This window comes from Oenanthe melanoleuca, chromosome 2, assembly GCF_029582105.1.
Source record: "Oenanthe melanoleuca isolate GR-GAL-2019-014 chromosome 2, OMel1.0, whole genome shotgun sequence".
Lineage (NCBI taxonomy): Eukaryota > Metazoa > Chordata > Aves > Passeriformes > Muscicapidae > Oenanthe > Oenanthe melanoleuca.
Window position 1 is genome coordinate 130,793,534 of NC_079335.1, and position 20,599 is coordinate 130,814,132.

General features: G+C 39.1%; 1 protein-coding gene across 1 annotated transcript in view; it reads right to left on the reverse strand.

Annotated features, from left to right (window-relative positions):
* The window catches only part of DNAJC1 (DnaJ heat shock protein family (Hsp40) member C1), a 106,306-nt gene extending 87,056 nt beyond the window's left edge, over positions 1–19,250 (reverse strand). The window contains exon 1 of the mRNA XM_056484858.1: positions 18,900–19,250. Coding sequence (XP_056340833.1) covers positions 18,900–19,064 — 165 coding nt within the window. The 5' untranslated portion in view covers positions 19,065–19,250. The remainder of the gene's footprint in view (positions 1–18,899) is intronic.
* Between the last annotated feature and the right edge of the window lie 1,349 nt (positions 19,251–20,599).

The window sequence follows — 20,599 nt, forward strand, 5'->3', positions numbered from 1 at the left end:
TTGCACCACCTTATCATATCAATTGTATTGCACCACAGTAGCTAAGATTTTTCAATGACATTAAATAAATGCAGCCAGACCATGTAATGAAGTAAAATCACATTGTTTTCTAACAAATCTTACTGAAAATAGCATTGACAAGAAACCCATTCCAGTACTGCTTTATGCCACACAATGAACTTATGCCATAGATGAAATGCTACAGTCTCACAAGGGCATTTCCTGCAAATGAGTCTCCCCTGACTAAAATCATCATTCTAAATACTGCACTATCTTTGACTCCATCTTCTAACTTTTCTTTCTACCACTAGACAGAATTTGTATTTGCTACTTATTTGATAAGATAAACTTGAATTTTTTCCAGTAAGTATCACTGGCTGCCATTATATTAAACCAGCACAGCAATCCATCCATTTGAATTGCTAATACTAATATGAGGGATAATATTAACTACAAGGAATAATGTGCTTTAATGCTTTGAAAAAATAAGAATGGCATCTGAAACCAAAACAAATATTTAATAGCTCTGGAAATATTAACTTATTTTCAACTGTGAGTTTATACAGTACAATTATAAAACTAGAATAATGCTGATAACAATTAAAACGTTCAATAATTATGCAAATTTAGAGTTTGCTTTTTGACTTTCTCTTAAATTAATAACAGGCTGCACATACAGAAATTTAACAAACCAAGTCCTTTACTTACCATCCAATCAAAAATATAACTGCAAAATATTAGCTATGTGTATTTTAACAAAAAAGTTCAATCAAGTTGAATCTGCATGGATGTTTTTGAAACTCATTCAAAATCACTTACATGTCAAAGACAGTGCATGAAATTGAAACCTTTACTAATGCCAAGGTTTGACCCAGGATCCAAAATAAATCTGCATGTACAGACCCTTGTACCTACACAAAGCACCAATTACTTCAAATAAGGTTTTGTCTGTGCACTAGAGTCCACCCATGTGGAGCCAATTACTACAGCAGGGCCATTATATGGTTCATTTCCCCATACCAGCTTGGCAAGAGGTGTACATGGGTGTAGGAAGTGCAAAAGAACCTTCACTAATAAAGCGCCTCAAACACACATCCGTGCATTGTAATATTTAATGTCACAACAAACACTTCCTCAATGGGACCAGACCATGCACAACAGTAAATATTGCAGGGCAGCTTCCAGTGAACAGTATTTTTCAAGTTTCTCTTTTTGGTCACCAGTGAAATCCAACTATCTTCTTTTTACAAAACCAAGAAGAATTATGTTGATCCTTAATCTACAACACACATTTCTAACAATACTTGAGAATTCCTAAGAATCTTGAGAGATTGTAGGATTTGAATAGAAGGTGTGAGAAAAAGCCAGAATTGCATGCTCTTCACATAGTATGAGTATAATAGCAGAAGCACTGACATTACTTATTGATAATGCCTGGTATCATTCCAGGTCTAAATGGGAAAGTTGTTGTTAGAAACAATTATTATAAATAGGAGAAAACCACTTGAGTTTAAAAATCTCTGCCCTATTGAAAGTACTGAAGCTCCATCTAGAGGCTTTTCTCCATCTACTGTCATTTGTGGTATATGTAATATCACCTAGAAATGTGAACAATATTAAATGTCAGAGGCTTCCTTTGTACCTCCTCTTTTGTTATTCATAATGGGTTCTTGCCCTGAACCTTTGCCCGGCAACACTAGCTCCTTCACTGCCATCAAGTGGTAAGAAACCCAAACTGAACTTAAAAATGTAAAATCTCAATCATCAGATTAAATTATCAGTATGGTAGAGAGATAACTATAATTACTGAATACTGAAAATCTTTATGTATTCTTTTCATTGAAGTTGTGGTATATCTACTCCAGAGCACTAGAGTGTCTCACACAATAAATTCAACAATGGTTTCAAATCTCTTTTTGTAAGCTTTATTTTTACTTCAAATTGCACAGAATAAAAATCTACATCTATATTCCTCAACACTAAACTTAGAAAAAGAAAGGCATTACAACAAAATAATTTATTTACTTAAAATGCTTAACATTTAAAAAATATTTAATTTGGCAATTAGGAAGAATGTCATAACATAATTAGAAGGAACAGCACAAATATCTCCTCAGACTTTATGTTGCCTGCTGGCAGTAACTCAAAAGAAAGAGCGAAACAGCAGCTCATCTCTCCAGCAGTGTCTAATGCAGCAAGTATGCAGCTATGTCAGCCTCTTTGTGCTCCACAGCTATAATCAACTGCGGACATTTGTTATGTCAGGAGAAGCCTTAATGCTCTACAATCCCAAGTTACCTGCTGGGAAACAAGCACACAACACACCAAAAAACTGTGAGGGTTTGTCTAGATCAAATAAATAGGAAAAAGAGCTAACAAAGTAAGACCAGAATGGAGCCAGGCTGCAAGACCTTGATTATTTCAATTTCAACCCCTCAACTTACTCCCACCACTCCCACATAGAGTACTCTGAGTTACAGAAAGCCCACAAGCTCTCCACCATGACCAGGAATTCCACTGAAATAAACCTCCTAGCATACATTCAATGTCACTGAACTAAGAGCTTCTATGTGCTCCTGCACATACACGATCTTATTTCACTACCTTTTCCTTTCAGCAGTTATTCCAATTGGGTATGTTGCCTATAGCAGAAGATAAAGTACAAATACTTCTTGGTGGTGTCCTGTTAGAATAGTGATCAGCATATGCAATGGAGCGTAGAAATTGTACTTCTGTTACAGAAATTTAAAAACAGAAAAAGGAATAGGTATCAAATTAAAATGAACACGTGAAAAAAAAAGTTTCAATAGCAGAGATATTCTATGCGTTATCATTATTTCATTGGTAATGAAAGAACTACAGATCTACTTCTATCAAACCCTCTGTTCACCAGTCCACAGATTCAACCTGATCTGTGTAAGTATAGGGTGGCCACTTACCTACTTCTGAGCAGAGCAATCTCTGCTGAAAACTTTGCCACTCAAAAAGCAAACTCCAGACAGTCAAACTTTCGGACTGACATCTTCCAGCTGGAAAGATCTGACTTCTGTGTTTGCTTGACCCTAGAACCTCATCCAAAGACACTTAGTTTCTAGAACAGCAATTTTCATACACAGTTGTAAAATATCTTCCTTCAAAATAATAATTGATACAACACCTACATATTGAAATTTAGAACACATCAAGTATTTATTTAAGAATTACTTTTAAAAGCCACAAATGATAAAAGCATGCATTAGGAAACTTAGGACAATTACTTCTTCTACAATGTTGGGAAAGGAGGGATAGAACTAATACCAGCAGGCAGAAGTAAAAACGCATCTTCAGGAATTACATGAATAAAAAGAGACTAACAACTGAACAGAAATCAGTGAACTGTCAAAGAAAAAAAAAAACAAAACAAACAAATAAAAAAGCACCACCAATAATGCCAAACTAAGTGAGGATTTTTTAAAAATAGCAGAATTTTAAAAATGGGAATATACAGGGCAAATGTAACATGTAGCCTACAGCCACATGTAGCTTTAATATCAAGGCAACACTAAGTGCCTGTTGCTTGGCAATTCATCTCCAGGTCCAACTGAAAAGCCAAAACCAATTTTAGACAGTCATTTTAGTTACAGAAAGCATAAGGATTAGACAAAGAGGGTGTTACTGAAGTAATTGAAAAGTAAGTTAACCAGGGTGCATGCAACCACTTTAGCTCCAAGCTAAAAGGGCAGACTGAATTTATGATGAGCAGTGAAAGCCACAGTAAAATTTGATGGCAGCAGGAATACATTTAAAAACAAACCAACCAACCACACAATAAAGAGAAAAGATGACCTCAAAGATCAGGAGTGACAAACAGAAGGCATCGGGGATTAAAAAGACATTTTAAACCCCTTAGTTTTTCCTCCCAAACATGATTACTTATAGTTTGAACTGATTACAGATATCTCAGAAGAACCGAATACATTGATAAGAAAAAGTAATCAGAAAAAGGGTACTTTAAAAGTTACAGATACCCCTGTAAAGTATCCCTGATTGAAACTCTGGTTCTTAATGAGAGGACAACTTTAAACCAAAAGGGAAAGGAACTCAGAAGGCAAAGTACAGTATAACTCAAGCACAACAGAGAAGACTTTTAGACTGCTCATTCCTGCAGCTTCTAAAAATTAGAGCAGAAAGAAAATCAAAAAACAACTAGCACAGAAGCCATGGAAAATACCATCAAAGAATATGGAATTATTATTAGCTCCAGAACTGCACAGCAGAAGGTTCCTAGGATGTACTTACAAAGCTGAAACACTACGAGCATCACAACCAGCACAGCAGTTCTCAGCTGCGGCCACAAGGGACCTCGGACACGGCTCTCATTAAGGAAACACTCAGTACTGGCTGGGTGAAAAACAAAGCTTTAGGCATACCAAAGAACAAGAAACCATTTAGTTAACTGTCTCGTTCATCATTATTCTAGGATTAATGGTTTGAAGAAAGGAATTTCATCTGGGGGGAAAAGGATGTAAAAAAGGAAAAAAGCAAAACAACAACACATTCAACAAAACCACCAGAAAGACCAGCAAGCTAAAGGCAGCAAAAACTGTAAACCTGTTGCCAAATATTAACCTAGAAAATGAAGTCCTCAAAGGAAGATCTGTTATGAAATCTAGAGAGAAATGAAGAGACTGAAGAAATGAAAAATTATCAGTGTAGGTAATTTTGAGTTTGTTTGCATTTTTTTCTGGGTAAAGAATACAACAAAGCTCAACTGAAAAAACACATGCAGCAAGTCTAAAAGGAAGCATCATCTTCCTTTTTGCGGCCACAGGCATTATCCCAGTGGTAACCAGAAGAAAATCTGCCTTTACCCTTCTCTGTCAAGACAGGACTATCACTGGGACTCTAGAAGAAAGGCTGTGGTCTAAAAATTGAAGATCAACTCATCCAAAATATCATCTGAACCAGGCTTTGCCAGAAAATGGGGTAGGCATTCATATTTTATCCAAATAAAAGCACCAAGGTCCAACTTAAACAGAAACCAAGGGACAGCATAATAAGCAAGATGCAACTTCAAAATGTCATCAAAAGATCAGCAATTAATCTCTTGAAGATTAGCTCCTTTCCTTGGGTTATATTAGAAACTGCAGTACTTTTCCCGATGCTTGAAAAGAAACAATTTTAGAACAGTTATACCACAGCACATGCAATAATTCTTGCTAAAATTACCAATTAGATATTTATCTTAAAAATTTAATACCAAAGACCTCAAGCCTGTTAGATAGGTCACCAAGACTGACCATAAGAAACTTCCTTGGAGTAACCTACAGTCTAAGCACATGCTGGCTCACTCTATTCTTCTCTCTCCTTCCTCATGCCAGAGTCTTGGGCCTCAGCAAAGTGCTATCCTGCACTGTGCATCAGCTAAACTGATAATTTTACTCCAGTATAGCTCATCTAGAATATTATTTCACTTTTTGCAATGATGTTTTTCCTTAACCAAGTCATTGCAAGAGAGAATCCTTGTGAAAACAAATCCTGTTTTCAAGGTACCTATGGCCAGTATATGAATGTGTTACTACCAAAATCCCAGAGCAAAAACCTTGGGCTGAGAGTCAGAACAGCATTTTCTAGACCAAAAAATTATCTCACAGTTATCATAGCCTAGCACAGAAGATAATATCTTTTGTATTAATTCAGTCACCAAAAAAAAAAAACCAAAAAACCCAGAAACTCAACAGTTAAGCAGGGAGGAAGGGGGAAAGATTTGTTAATTCCCACATTTTACTGGATTTTTCCATATTTTTAGAGTATCAGTGTCCTTCATGGAGTCTTAATTCTTCTTTTTACCACTACTTCAGGATTCATACCATCTCATAGTTAACTGGCAATACTGGTTTCTAGACTAGATTTTTATCGTGACAGTTTGTTATTTTTCAGCTTTGCCAACTCATACAAGATTCCATCTTTTTAGGCATTCTTACCTTCCTGCCTAAATCCATAAATAGATTGGGCTGGGGGGAGGTGGGGGGGCAGTGGTCAGAGGGAACAGAGATGGGATTTTTGTGTCAATCTTTTTATCCATTCACCCCAGTGGAGAGTCCAAGAGGAACCTCTAGTTTAGTAAGGTATCCCTTAAGAACAGTCAAAATATAATCTTACTAAATTATCCTGTGAATCTCATACTCAGGTGAAGTATGGTAATATATGTACTCCTTTCAGGCTTGCAGTATATATATAAGTACATACATATGTAATGTAAGTACAATATATGTACTCCTTCCAGGCTTGCAGCCAAACACTCTTGAGACTACAAAGTAACCCTGGTGTAAGCTGGGGGTGGGGTGGGTATTTGGTTGTATGACAACAGCAAGTTCTACACTTGCAGCTGGAATGGGAAATAGTTGTATATTTGTCTTAGCTGAACTGCAAAATATTGAATACTTGATCAAGATACAATTCTATCTTGACTGAGAAATCAATTTCAGAAAGCAACCTAGTCCAGTACTGTCTTTCCTGGCCATAGTATCAATCCAATCACATCTAAGCAGCTGTCATGTAAGGCTCTCATATCTCATGACAGCAGACAGGATAACCAATACCTTGATAATAATGGGATACCATTAATTCAATGACAGTGTCTTTGAGTTAATCTGTTAGGAAAGACCCCAGAAGCTACAGGAATGCATCTTGCATATTCCAGAAGTAAAGACATTCACATTTTACAGCCTTCTGCATCTTTTAGGTCAGAAATTTAAGAAGATATGCTTCTGTTAACGGTTGTCTAAATACCAGTCATATTTTCTTTTACAAAAAAAAAAAAAAATTGTTAAAAATCTGAACTTTGAGGAAGTCAAACATACAGAACACAAATGAAAGAATGTTTCTTATAAAGAAAACATGGATATCCACATTCAATGTTGAGCAGTGTTTATTTTCACATATATATTTACAAGCGAAGCCAACATTCTGCAATGCAAAATGGCTACTTATGCAAGAGCACTTTTTAAACAGAGGTGTTCCAATTTACTTTGTAGACTTCAGATATTATGAAACAAATGCCAACAAATGTTTTGTACTGAAAACTTTAAAACAGCATGGTTTAAAATAGGAAGTGCAATATCAATATTAAAGCTCTTTCTTGTTACGGCATGATTTTTAATTTAAATGCATTTCTCTCTATCCCTTTTTATTGGAAAATGTAGTATTACCTACACATTTTGGATGTAAATACAGTCTACTCAAACATACATATTCAGAGACTGAGAAAATTAAATATTACAGTTTTACATTAAAAAATCAAGATAAAGCTAACTATATATTGCAATTTGCTGTCACACTAAGACAAAATGCTGCCTTAAAGAGACAATCCCAAATGGAACTCAAACCAGGAAGTATTTACCAACAACACCTCTGCTACCAAACTCTCCGCCTGAACTCTGCACCCCATACATTGTACCTACAAAACTACTGTTCCCAGAAAAGTCTGATTTCATCTTTCATTACCCCACACTTTCTTCTAGATAGTGTTTCTTTGTGCTCTCAAACTTAACTTCTCAATGTATAATATCAGACATGCAAATGCAAACAGCACAGTCTACCCTAAATTCTCATCTCTTGATGATAGTCAAAGGTGCATGCACAGCATGGAAGCAACGCATAGGATTAGAGACAGGGCTTAATTCCTTTAAATAGGACCCAGAACTAAGACTTTATTATGTTCCTGAACAATAAGCAGATCAACTCTATTTAGAAGAAAAAGAAAATTGATTATACAATAAATAACTGTACTAAAACCTTGAAATTCAATACCCTTTATCTGATACAACTTTTAACTTTAGTATGTTCAATTAAAGCTCCTCTATTTCAAACAAGTTCCCTGCTGCAAAAGTTATTTCAGCAAGTCTCTACCTTTTAAAAACTTCTAGAAGTGAGGGTATTTCATAAAATCCTGTCATGTTTCTCCTCACAATCCCAACATCTGACAGAAGACACAAAATTGAAGTTTTCACTGTGATTTATACAACAAACAATGCAATACCAAAATTTTGCCTAAACAGTAGGAATAAGCAAAGACATAGCAAGTAAGTGGTACCATCAAAATTACAAAAACTGGATTTAAGTCATCTTACTGTTCCCAAAACAATATACTTAAGTAAGAACTTTGCTGCAGAATTAATAAATCCACTGATTTACTGTGGTATAAAGAAACCATAGGTCAAAAAGGAAGAAGGAGGAGGAATAACAAGACACAAACCAACTCTGCTTAAGTCTTAACTAGAGTAGTAATACAAGCCCCAGCCCTCTGTCTTACTGGAAAGAGAACTACTGTCCATGACTGAGATGTTACAGAGTTGAGGCCAGTAACCAAAGCAGTGACCAGAAGCAGATAATACATTCCTGAACTCCCTATGGATATCTCAGTTAAAAGCCTGGATTCCTATGAAGATGTGCTCAATCATTCATGTGCAGCAGTTAATCAAACAGGAAAAACAGCGTAACAGCAGCTATTTTTTCCTTCTAATGATAAATAACCACAGCAGTAACATGGTGGATTTTTGTGCCAATTCCATTAGAATTCAAGGAATGCATAGCTAAAAAATGTGTCGCCTACCTCTTTCCAGCATGTTACTGAGGACTTTTGCATTTGTCCAAGCAATTTATTTGATTTTCAAAACCCTTTTATTTTTACAGATGTAATCAAAGCCAGGGTGTTAGAGACTTGATGACAAAACTATGAAACGTTTCATTCAGGAACAAAGCTACAGCCAAGTAATTTAATAATTCACATAATGAATCTTCCCTTTTGGAGATGCTCAAGAGATTCCCACACCAATGTGTCCTTTGCACCTCGTTCAGAAAATTAAGGTGTCTACATATCATATCTGTTTGTAGGTAAGAAAGGTAAGGATAAGTGTAAAGATTTCATGATTGATCAAATTCTTAAGTCAGTAACTCGTTGATAGCCTGAGTCTCTATCTCTCCAGCAGACAACTAGTTTCATTTTTATTTCCTTTAAAACAAAACCAAAAGCTCACACAACTGCTTTCTAATTAAGCACCCAGTATTACTCAACCAGAAAACACAAAGACCAAAAATACTTACAAAATGGACTGATGGTGCACTCCAGCACAGGAACTCTGTACTAGGTACGTGAGAATGAATGTAAGTCAGTTACAATTCATTTTCAAATACAGTACACATCTTATGTACAAAAGAAGTTACTTCTTTCACCATTGTAAGCTGCAAAAAACCAACTGATTGGCTGATCCCCTCAATCTGTGTTTCAGCTATGGAAACTCCATTCTCAACAGACAAAAGCCAACATTCGAATTTATTGCTTTGTTTTGAATGTTGTTGACTTAGCTTGGAGTGTGGAAAGGCTACTAGAGTGGAAATAAAAAATTCTGAAGTAGAACTGAAACTACAAGCCACACAAGTTACAACATACAGAATAAATACGTTTTATTCAATAGATGGGTAGACTCAGACTGGAAAACTCATTTATTTCAAGGCTTTAATCAACTGAAGGAAATGCATTAATTAAATAAGACTTTTAATAAATCTTAATAGGAAATGAGAAGAAGCGTTCATATAGGATTAAGTTTTACAGACTTTTTTGTACTATAACATTTTAGCAACCTCTGTTAGACACACCATCCAGTAAAGCAATTCAAAATATAACTTGGACTGCCACAAAGTTAAACGGCATACGAATTATTCTTCTCTCCCATTGCAGCATTTATACCCCATAGAAGAACACTAGAGAAATCACTGAGTTTCAAATGGTGATTATTGAATATAAAAGCTAGTCTAAATCAGTTTGATAAAACTGAATTAAAACTGATCAATTTGATAAAACCAATTTAGGCTAAATAAATAAAATTTAATAAAGCATTGATCAATCACACTAAAAAATAATTTGCAATAGTTTGAGGGGTAGGTAAAAACAATCATTGTCCCTTAATATAGAAGCTATTCAACACAAATCAGTGCAATAAGGCTATTTCACAGCTTTCTCCTGTCCTCATCAGCACAGAACACTTCCTTCAACAAGTGAAAGTACTTTACAGTATTTGAGACAGCAGCATTTCATAATTACAATCCATGTGGCAATACCCCTCTAGTTTTTCCTCTCTTCAGTCATAAAAGGATTGCTAAATTATTTTATTTCAACATCTCCTGTGCATCATGTGGTTTCCTCCACAACTTTCCAGATTAATTGATTAACTGATAAGGACGAATTTCAGATCTATCAGAGACTGTACACTTCACTTCTTCACTTCTCATCCCACTGCTCATTTGACATCAGTAAGAACAGTTTGCAAGGCCTGCAACCAGATCATTTAAGAAACCTGTACTTAAGTAAACCCTCAGATAAGAGCCCAGGAACACACAATCCTGCTTTAAACTGCTACCGTTTGCATAACTGTAACATACACCACGTGTACAACACATTGCCACGTAAGTGAGACTGTTTACAAATCACTTTTATACAGAGTTAGTAACATCCAAACAAGATTGATATACAAACAATAACCAAAAGAAACTCAGAAACCCCAAATCTCCTCATAATTTAGGGAAACCAAACAACTTTACACTGCAAGGGAAAAAAAACAAAAGAGAAGCAAACTTCTAATTTGCACAGCATCTAGCTAAGCAAAAGGACAAAGACTAAGAAGAAAGTCAAAAGCAAAACTGCAGATTTTCATATGCTGCATGACTTTTGCTGGCCCAGTAGGATTCTGCGGAAAACCAAAACATTTCAGATATTAAAATGAATCAAAGGAGGAAATTAATGTATGTCAGACCCATTCTTAAGAGACAAAAAAATCCCTTTGTTATCACTTATAGTCTCATTCTCACTAGCTCAGCTGTGCAACAGCACCACAGACTCTTTGTTACCGGCTCTGCTGAGAGCACAAGAAGCACCAAGCCAATTAAGAAACATCTTACATGCTGAATTCTCATTTTATTTTTCAAATTTTACCACATACTTAAAGTTAAAATAGCACCATGGATACCTCCAAATATCTCCCTTAAAGCTACAGTTTTCTCTAGATCTGATTAGAAAACCACATTAATCTTAATTGTAAAATTACTCTAAATGGAGCATAAAAGCTTTATCATTCAACAGAATGAAATTAGGGCTGCCTCTAAGATTTTTTTTTTTTTATACAGCTTTACAGACAATCCACAGCAGTCAAGTAGGAAAAGGCCCATTGGGAAGCTGTTTACAAAATTCCATGTTAGATCAATTACGTAGCTGCTTCAGATACCAACATGGACACACATTTAGAACTTCAGCAAAGAAGATGAATTTTGAACAAGCATAAAACGTAGAGCCTTTTGTAAGCACCAAAGTCCACCAGCACAGGTTACCTACCCTTCTACACTAAGAATTTGGTCAATTCCTTCAGTGAATTACAGATCAAATACAGAAGTACTTGGAAAAAAAAACCAAGCATTTTTTATTTCTGCAATTTGAAGATCAAACTATTATAGATACATCCTTAAAGGATTAGTGAAGCAAGAAGTACAGAGAGAAAGAGCTGAAACATTATTGCTGCTGCAGACAGGAAAAAACCCAAAACCAAACCAATTCAAGACTGCTTGTTTTATTCTTTTTACTGCACTTTGCATACTGTCAGTTCCCTTGGGTTCCCAAACATAGTAATTTCCTATTGCTGTACGTCCTTCTAAACAGAAAGAAAGAAGAAAAAGATAACCTGAAAGAAATCAGGAAAGTACTACATGAATGAATTGTCAGGGAAAGTCGAGAGTAAGTGTCTTTAAAACTACTTAAATTGGTGGATTCCAAAGCTCTTCAGTGTCTCAAAAAAAGGAGACAACAATGAAAGAAAAGAAATTATTGGACAACATCCAAGCAGAAATCTAATAGGCAACAATGCAGAAAACCCATTTTTATGGAATATACAAGCTTTACATGTCTAGATGTCTCAAACATTTTTATATGCAGCAACAGTGAACAAAAAGATAAGGGCAGGCACTTATAGAATAGAATATATTATCTACCATCAATTTACCTGTAAGTTCAGCAATTTTTTAAAAACCCCAAAACACACAGAAACCTGTACCCTGCACCATCCCCAGTTAAATGCTGCAGTTATCATTAGCACTTCTCTGTGGTGACTCTTACAAGCCATTAAGCTACTCAAAATCAAAACAACTTTGTTCTATAGGATCCAAGTGAATAATCTTAATGATGATTTCACACAACCTTAATTCACATTTTTTGGGACAAGAAGAGTTTCTAGAACTGCTGAAAATCTCAGTTCCATGTATAATTTACAAGTAACAGATTCAGAAAGGAAGTCTAAATCATCCAGGCATGTGTCCCAGTAACACACTGGGAGAAAACACACAATTACTTTTATGGAATGAACTGACATTACAGCTAAAGCCACCAGAAACAAAACTGGATTTTCTGATGCTATTTTTGTTTGAACCAGTGCAATGGACTATTACTGCCTCAATGCTGACAGCATATTCATATGCTTAAAAGAAATACAGTTTCAGGAATTACTAAATCCCTCAGTGTCCAAATAACAGTCTGCTACTACTATCACCCAGTTGTGTATTATGGAAGTTAATTATTTTTTAAAGCTTGGAGCAAGAAAATGGAAACATTTCATCTTTCTAACTGAGAACTGCAATTGCCAGTGCATTAAAATCTAATGCCTTCCAACTTAGATCTCCTTAACATATGTTATGTTCATAACTTTGAACAAGAAGCAGAAAGCAATCTCAAAACAGGCTGAGACGTTAGACATGATGTTTAATCACCAGCCAAACAACTTTGCTTTGTCAGAAATGAGTGAGACACCAAGGTGCTACATGGCTCCACATCATTTCACAGCACAACAATTTTGAAGGTCACAGTGAATATCTTACTTGCCATGCAAGACAAAATAATCTTGCAAAACAAAGCAAGAATAGCTTACAGCTCATACTTTTGACACAATCATCTGAAAAAGTGATGTTATAATCACATGCAAGCAAAGTTTTGTCTCACTTGATCAAATGCTTCCAAAGCTTAGAAGACTGAACCACTATGACCAATCTAGATTTTTGCTAAAACTTTTGTAGATGATGCACACTCCATGATTTTAGCAACACTGCACCCACATATATTAACCTTAAAGAGCAGCAGGGAGGAGAACAGTCTGAAATGTTAAAAGAGCAACCAAAATATGTCTATTGAGAGTGATCCAGGTTGTCATTGGGAAGAACAAACAAACTGCTGAATTTCCAGGCTACCTCTCCTTATTTCCCTCCTTCCTTGCTCTAATTATGTGTACCTTGTCTGCCAGGAAAGACAGAACTGTATGAGTACAGGTAGGCTGCTCTTAATGATGATTTAAGAGTACTCCTTTGACAGATACATGAGGGAGAGCTGTTTCTTTCCACTTGAGGGGACCAATCTACATACTCAAAGTTCCCCAGAAGTTCTATAGAAATAATAGTTTAATGTAGATTTTTTTTTTCTGGACAATAACCCATTCAAAGCCAAAACTGTGGCAGGGCCAGGCAAAACAACACTGACAACTTCTGAGATTATTTTTGAAATATAAAATACTAAATCTACATCCAAGAACTTTACTTATATAATGTAGAAATTCACAACTTTTGACCTGTGGTGATATATTCATTACATGCCATCAGTCAATCCATTTGCATAAAACAGACCTCATAGAAACATCTTACTGAGAATTTTCTTCCATCTCTAGTAACACTTGATAATACCATAAAAGCCACAAAAGTTTGTTGTGTTCATCCCTCTTCTTACAGAGCAATGCCAAGAGGTAAAACTCAGTGCCAGACATTTAGTAGAAACTATAGTCTTAAAGGTGCAGCTACCTCATATTTTTAGTGCAGCCCAGGAGTGCATGTGAAAGCAAACTTCTCCATTGCACCTACTGACTGTGTATCATGAAGCAGTCCTGGAGTGGATGAATAGGATTCCTTTCAGAGAGAACTGAACCATCAGATGTGAAACCAAGAGCACAAACAGCATGTTTCAACACAAACAGGCATTGAGTCCATGGAGCCAGACTGGAATTAGTTCAACAACAAGAAAAAAAAAAACAACCCTGAAATGCAAACAGTACAGACATCAATTCTGCAGCACCAAACATTGCATTCTACAGACATAGCCCTCTTAGATCTTGTAACTTGACACAGTACACAACAGCTCATCTGTTCCAGCCTTCTTGAAAGAAGGCTATTAGCCCAACATATCCAGCTCATCTGGAGAGGTTGTGGCTTCCCACAGCCATGGAAATCCAACTCCTTGGAGTTTCCAACATACCAATGTCTCACAGGCTGTCAGACCAAAATCAGGTAGTGCACACACAGGTCTGACTTTGTGCTGCAACATCATCTAGCAAACCCATCATCTTGCAGCGGATATAATGCTCTTAGAACTCTACAGTAAAGCCACACAAACACACTAGAGCCTGGTTCAATATAAAGCTCATGTGCCACACGAAAGGCATAAGCCAATATTGAAGAAAATATCCCACTCAGCATTTTTCAGGTTATATATTTATCCACCATGCTGGCCAGCAAGTTGTACTTGTTAACCCCCTCTCGAGAACCTGAGCTCCCAGGGCCTCTTCCATTACCTCTAAGAGCACCCAGAGAACCCTTCCATTTGTTTCCCTCCACTGCACAGGCCTAGCAGAACTTTCAACACCAGCCTCTTTCCTTATGTAATTACCAGTGGAAATCAAAGCCTCATGCAGACCTTCCTTGATCCTGACACACAGCACATAGCTCCACACAGCTCGATTCCAGCAATACAGCTCATGCATTCTAATATATCTTCACAAAAAAAAGTTACCTAAAAATTTCTTTATCAGGTCCTTTGTATGCAAGAACTGTATCACAAAGTTTGAAAAGACATTCAGAGGCTTGTAGGTACCTTCCTGATTGCAAGCCAAAAAAAAGTGGAGGGACAAATAATTCCCTTGAAGCCACTTGAACAAATTAAAATCAAAAGCATATTTTGGGAAGGAGATTCACAGGTTCAGCTGATGCAAAGTTTATTTATCCAAAGCATATCACATTCATGAAGGTATCAAGTATTAAAAGTTGTAAGAGATGATAACATGAACTTGATCCATTCATTTGTCCACCATACAAGCTTATAAGTCCTCAGATATTCCTGGAATTTTTCCAAAATGTCAGTATCGCATTTCTATGTTCTCATTCTCAGGTAACAGGCCATCATATTACTGAGTCTGCATAGCCTCTGGTTTAATTCTGCTGCTTCATCTGAGTTTTTAGATTAATACTATTTGGTCCTGATTCCTTTATTGGTTTGAAACTGGCTATATTGAAGCGATTACTGAAATTATTATTACATCAGATCTATCAAGATGTTATGATTCTATTTTCTTCAGTAATCACTTGGGGGGACAGGGAAATGCAACCTTTTCTCAAGCCAAACGTTACATCCCCATTCTGCTAGGTCAAACTTCTCGAAAACACAATGTTTTAAATGAGTCATTTAAGTTAATCACATCACCAATTTAAGAACTATCAAAGAAAGGCAAAGTAGAGCACTTCCCACATTGGTCAGAACAGCAATAGTAATAATGTAACAATACAAGACTGCCTCGTGCTATGTTACTATTAGATCTGATAAAAAACCAAATAGATAGATTGTGTCCCTGTATAAAAATCAGATACTTCTTAATCTAGGTGCTCAGCCCTAACACCTGCAGGTCCGAGAAGAAGGGACCTTCCAGCCTCAGCTATTCCATGAGTATTCGTAGATTGCTCAGCCAATCACTCTTTGAAATCAGGAGCAAAGGTCAGTTATATAAAAAAAACCAGTTACTTAAGCCAAAACAATCACAATCTTACTCTTACTTTGTCATTCCACATTCAGAATCATAACAATCACTTTGCTTAGATCATCCTCTATCTCTGCCATTGCAGCAGCTCAAACCTAACACCTTAGTAGAGCTGGATGAGTTACCTGACAATGCCAGGAGGCTTCCACAAGGCCCTCAAAATGACAAAACACAAAATCCATATTCCTGCAAGCATAGAGCAGCAACAAAACAAAACTCCAGTCGTTTTCCTCCAATTTGTGTGAAAAATATCCACATGTCAGAGACTTCACCAAAGCATGTTTGAGATCTACAGCACTTCCCACAATGTCTTCTGCATCTTGTCAGCTGTGATCAACATCAGCTTCTGACATAGTGCCACAGTTCTCCCATCAAAACTAAGCTGCTTTAATGCCTTAAGGAAGCATTGGAGTCATTCCCTATATTTTTTCAAAACACAAGATGACATGTTTAGAAGAAATCTGGCACCGCTGATACACTACTGTTAACAAACACAGTTAAGCATCCATATCTCAGATGTAGACATTACATCCTGCATAATGGAGAAGAAGACCCTCTCCCAGAATTACATGAAGGAAGAAGGGATTATCAGGACATGATACAAGGCAATTAAATAGGAATGGGTGGGAGGAAAAGCAAGCTTTGATAAATGAAAGATAATTAAACAGTTCAAAGGTATGGCCATAAAAGGCTATTGTCACACACACAACTCTTGCTGACAAGTAAACCACCTGAACTCAGGGAAGGAAACCTCTAGTACCAGAATGAAGAAAAGTGAAATTACAGCACTGTAGTAAAAATCATCCCAACTAAAACAATAATGACATACAAAATGAACAAGCTCCATTAAACTGTACTATTAAAATACAGAAGAATACCTAAAGAAATGTGCAAACATCACATAGAGATATTGTGGCAAAAGACAGTTTTGTCTGGAGACATCCAAGTTAGGATAGAGCACACCTGAGATTTGGGCACTTCCCTTTATCCTGCCACAAGACCAACTACTCTTCTCATAAGGTAACTTCAATAGCAGCAGCTGCCTAGAGAGTCACTGGAAGACAACATCCCTTCAGGATGACACAAGGACCTTGCTGGAAGTTTCAGATAGAGGTCAGAGCCCGAGAAGCAAGCAGCAGGAACAAAGGATACAATGTGAAAGAACCTGTTAATACACATAGCATTTTACAATCTTACAAATTCCTACTGAAGATCAATTTCCAACACTGCATACTCCATTATCCCACTCACAGGTCTATTCTGCTGCATGTGTAGCAGTATGTACATTTCTAGTCTTAGCTATAATGACACAATGAGTGACCGCTTTAAACAAAAGCACACTTTAAACAAGAAAACTTGGTTGCATTTATGTCGCACTTCAACCAACTTTCTCCTTGCTCCCACACTGCAAGTGATACAAGTTTTCCATTATGACTAGGAGTAGAAATGTAAACTACATTACTTGCTTGTTAAAATTAACATTTTGCTAAACATACGGGCAAGGTAGAGATTTGGCCCTAGAAAAAAGGACTGTAGAAGATGTTAACAAAGATTTGCATACCAGACCTGAACATCACTAGCAGAAACAAAGTTTTGCATTCCCACATTATCTAACACTAAAATTGTCTTTGAGAATCAACACCTAGTTTTTTAGGGTCTTGAAAATTAAACATGAATAGTAGTCGTTGCTGTGTTGTATAGATGATGGTATGCCATAGTATTAAACAATGGATGCTTAAGAAGGACTGAAGGAAAGAAAGAGATGAAACAGTCAGAACAACCATAGCCAGTAGTTTCCAAAACTGGACCCTTATATATTGCAGACATCTTTCCTCTCTTTTTAGGCATGGCCTTAATGAAATGCACCTGAAAATACAGTCATTACTATCAAAATCTGCAAGAACTACATCAGACTAAACTTCAAAGTCAGCAGGGAAGCCATTTAAACAGGATCACTCACCAGAATATAGCACTTGAGAGAGAAGATACTAGGGGTACAGAATGTACTAGGAGACAGAGAAAGAGCAAAATGTCTTTTAGGGACTCTGGGTAAAGTAACAGCATATAAAGAATTGTGTATTTCATTACTGAGGAGAAGAACACTGACTAGAAGAAAGTAAAAAAAAAAAAAAAAATAAAAAATTTAAGATGCACGTAGAGACACTGAGCAAGGTCACACACAGAGCAGAGTATCTAGAGATAAGAAAGGGCACCACATGGGAGCCCAGACAAGTGAAACAAGTTGAAGATGCCAAGTGGCAGTGAAACCAGCAACCACATCTAAGGTGTACACAAGAACCATGGGATAAAAATGTTCCTAACAGGAGTTCCTGTCTTGACCACAGTGGCATGAAAAATTAACTGAAGGTACATAAAAAATTCTTCAAGATAATCTTGGTACTACTTATTAAAGAGAGGTGAAAGCCACGCACAACAACCAAGATACATGGAAAGTAAACAAATATAACAATCTACAAGCCATTAACACAGCAAAGGGTCACAGTCTACCACATGGCAAGAGTGAGAGAGAAAGTATGAGCCGCAACACATGGTGATGCACAATCTTAAGGAACTAGCAGCTGTGCAGAATGAGGGAAAGGTGAGAAACTGCCACACCGACAATATGAATGGGAAGTGTGAAAAGCCTAGAAGCTACTTTTGTCTGGCTGTAGATGCATTTGGAGAAAATGAGGTATGTTCAGAAAAGCAACAGGCAGTGGGAACAGACAAAGGTAGAGTGGGAGAGAGGGCTAATTAACGGTGGGGCAGGAAGGAGAAGCAAGAGAGCAGTACCTGAAGCAGAGCAGAGCCCCCGCCGTAGGACGGGGGAGACTGAAAAGGGACAGACACGTTCCCCGACCCCTGGGCGCCGGGGCAGGAGGAGGGTGACAGCGCCCGGCGAGCGGCCGAGGGGCCGGCGGGGGGAGCCGGGCAGCTGAGAGCTCTGCCGGGGTCAGGGGCGGCGGGGACCGGCGGGGCCCGCGGGAACGGGCTGGGGCAGGGGACGGCGCCGGGCGGGCTCGGCCCCTCGCTCACCTGCTGCACCCCCAGGAAGTCGTAGAAGTTCCGCGGCACCTCCTCCACCAAGTCAAAGAGCTCCAGGTCGCCGCTGTCCCAGGCGCGGGCGCGGGGAGCAAGCAGCGCCAGCAGCACCAGGAGCGGCAGCAGCCGAGGGCGCGGAGAGGGCCGCGGGCGGGCCATGACCCCCGGCTGCGATGAGCGGCAGCGGAGCGGTGGCGGGGCGGGGACGCGCCCGGGAGGCTCCGCAGAGACCGCGCTCACCGCGGCGGCCGCTCCGCACTGAGGGGACGCGCGAGGCCCGGCCCGGCCCCGGCAGCGGCGGTCCCACGGCGGGGGAGGGGAGGGGAGGGAGGGGCGCTCCCCGCCCGGCCAATCACCGCCTCCGCGGCTCGTGACGTCACGCGCCCCGGCAACCGCCGGCGCTCGCGCAGTGGAGAGGCCGGAGGGGGAAGGGCGCGAGCTGTGTGCGCGCGGACGCCCCGCCCCGCCCTTCCCCCCTCACGCGCCCTTCCCGCCGGGAACAGCGGGAGCGGGGACACGGGTCTGAGGGATACGGGACTGAGGGGACACGGGGCTGAGGGATACGGGACTGAGGGGACACGGGGCTGAGGGGACACGGGGCTGAGAGATACGGGGATACGGGGCTGAGGGATACGGGGCTGAGGGGACACGGGGCTGAGGGATACGGGACTGAGGGATACGGGGACACGGGGCTGAGGGGACACGGGTCTGAGGGATACGGGACTGAGGGGACACGGGGCTGAGGGACACGGGGTTGAGGGGACACGGGGCTGAGGGACACGGGGCTGAGGGGACACGGGGCTGAGGGATACGGGGACACGGGGCTGAGGGATACGGGACTGAGGGGACACGGGGCTGAGGGGATACGGGACTGAGGGTGATACGGGGCTGAGGGATACGGGGACACGGGGCTGAGGGGACACGGGGCTGAGGGATACGGGGCTGAGGGATACGGGGACACGGGGCTGAGGGATGCGGGACTGAGGGGACACGGGGCTGAGGGGATACGGGGCTGCCGCGGTGGCTACAGAAGCCCGGTGCCCGCGGGGCCCCCGCGCTCTAAATCGTCTTTCGATTTTCTGTCTTCATTAACTCCTTCAGAGCGTGTTTGATTCCCCTAACCTATTTTACCCTAAAAATCTCTCCATCCTATTGTTGGAAAATCAAAATCAACCCGATTTTTAAGGTGTTGTCCCCGAACCTTTTGTTCTTTCCTTGCTTAAATTAATGTGAAATGTTTCACCTGGGACGCTAGAAGAGAAATTAGATGGAAACTTAATGGCCGAACAATACAAATTATCATCATTAAATCACTTTTCTCTAGCACGGGCATACTCCTCGGCACACCCCATCTGTTTAATCTCTCTCAAAACTAGGCCTGGTTAATAACTCACTTATGGGAATCTTTTCAAGAAAAGACAGATTCACTCATCTGAAAAATATCCATGAACAAAGTTTTTAAAAATAGGGTTTACAATTTAAGAAAAAAAATCCCAAATGCTTATCTTATCCGCACCTGGATTTACATAAGAGGAGCTAGCTACCATTTACAGAACCACTGCACAGTAGAGCGCTTCCTTGGATACTCCATGGGAATATCAAGATGTGGCTTTAAAATACACTCTGCTCACTTCTGAGTAGGGATTTGAACCAACATAGCCATTATCAATTTTCCAACTCATAAAGTATAGAGT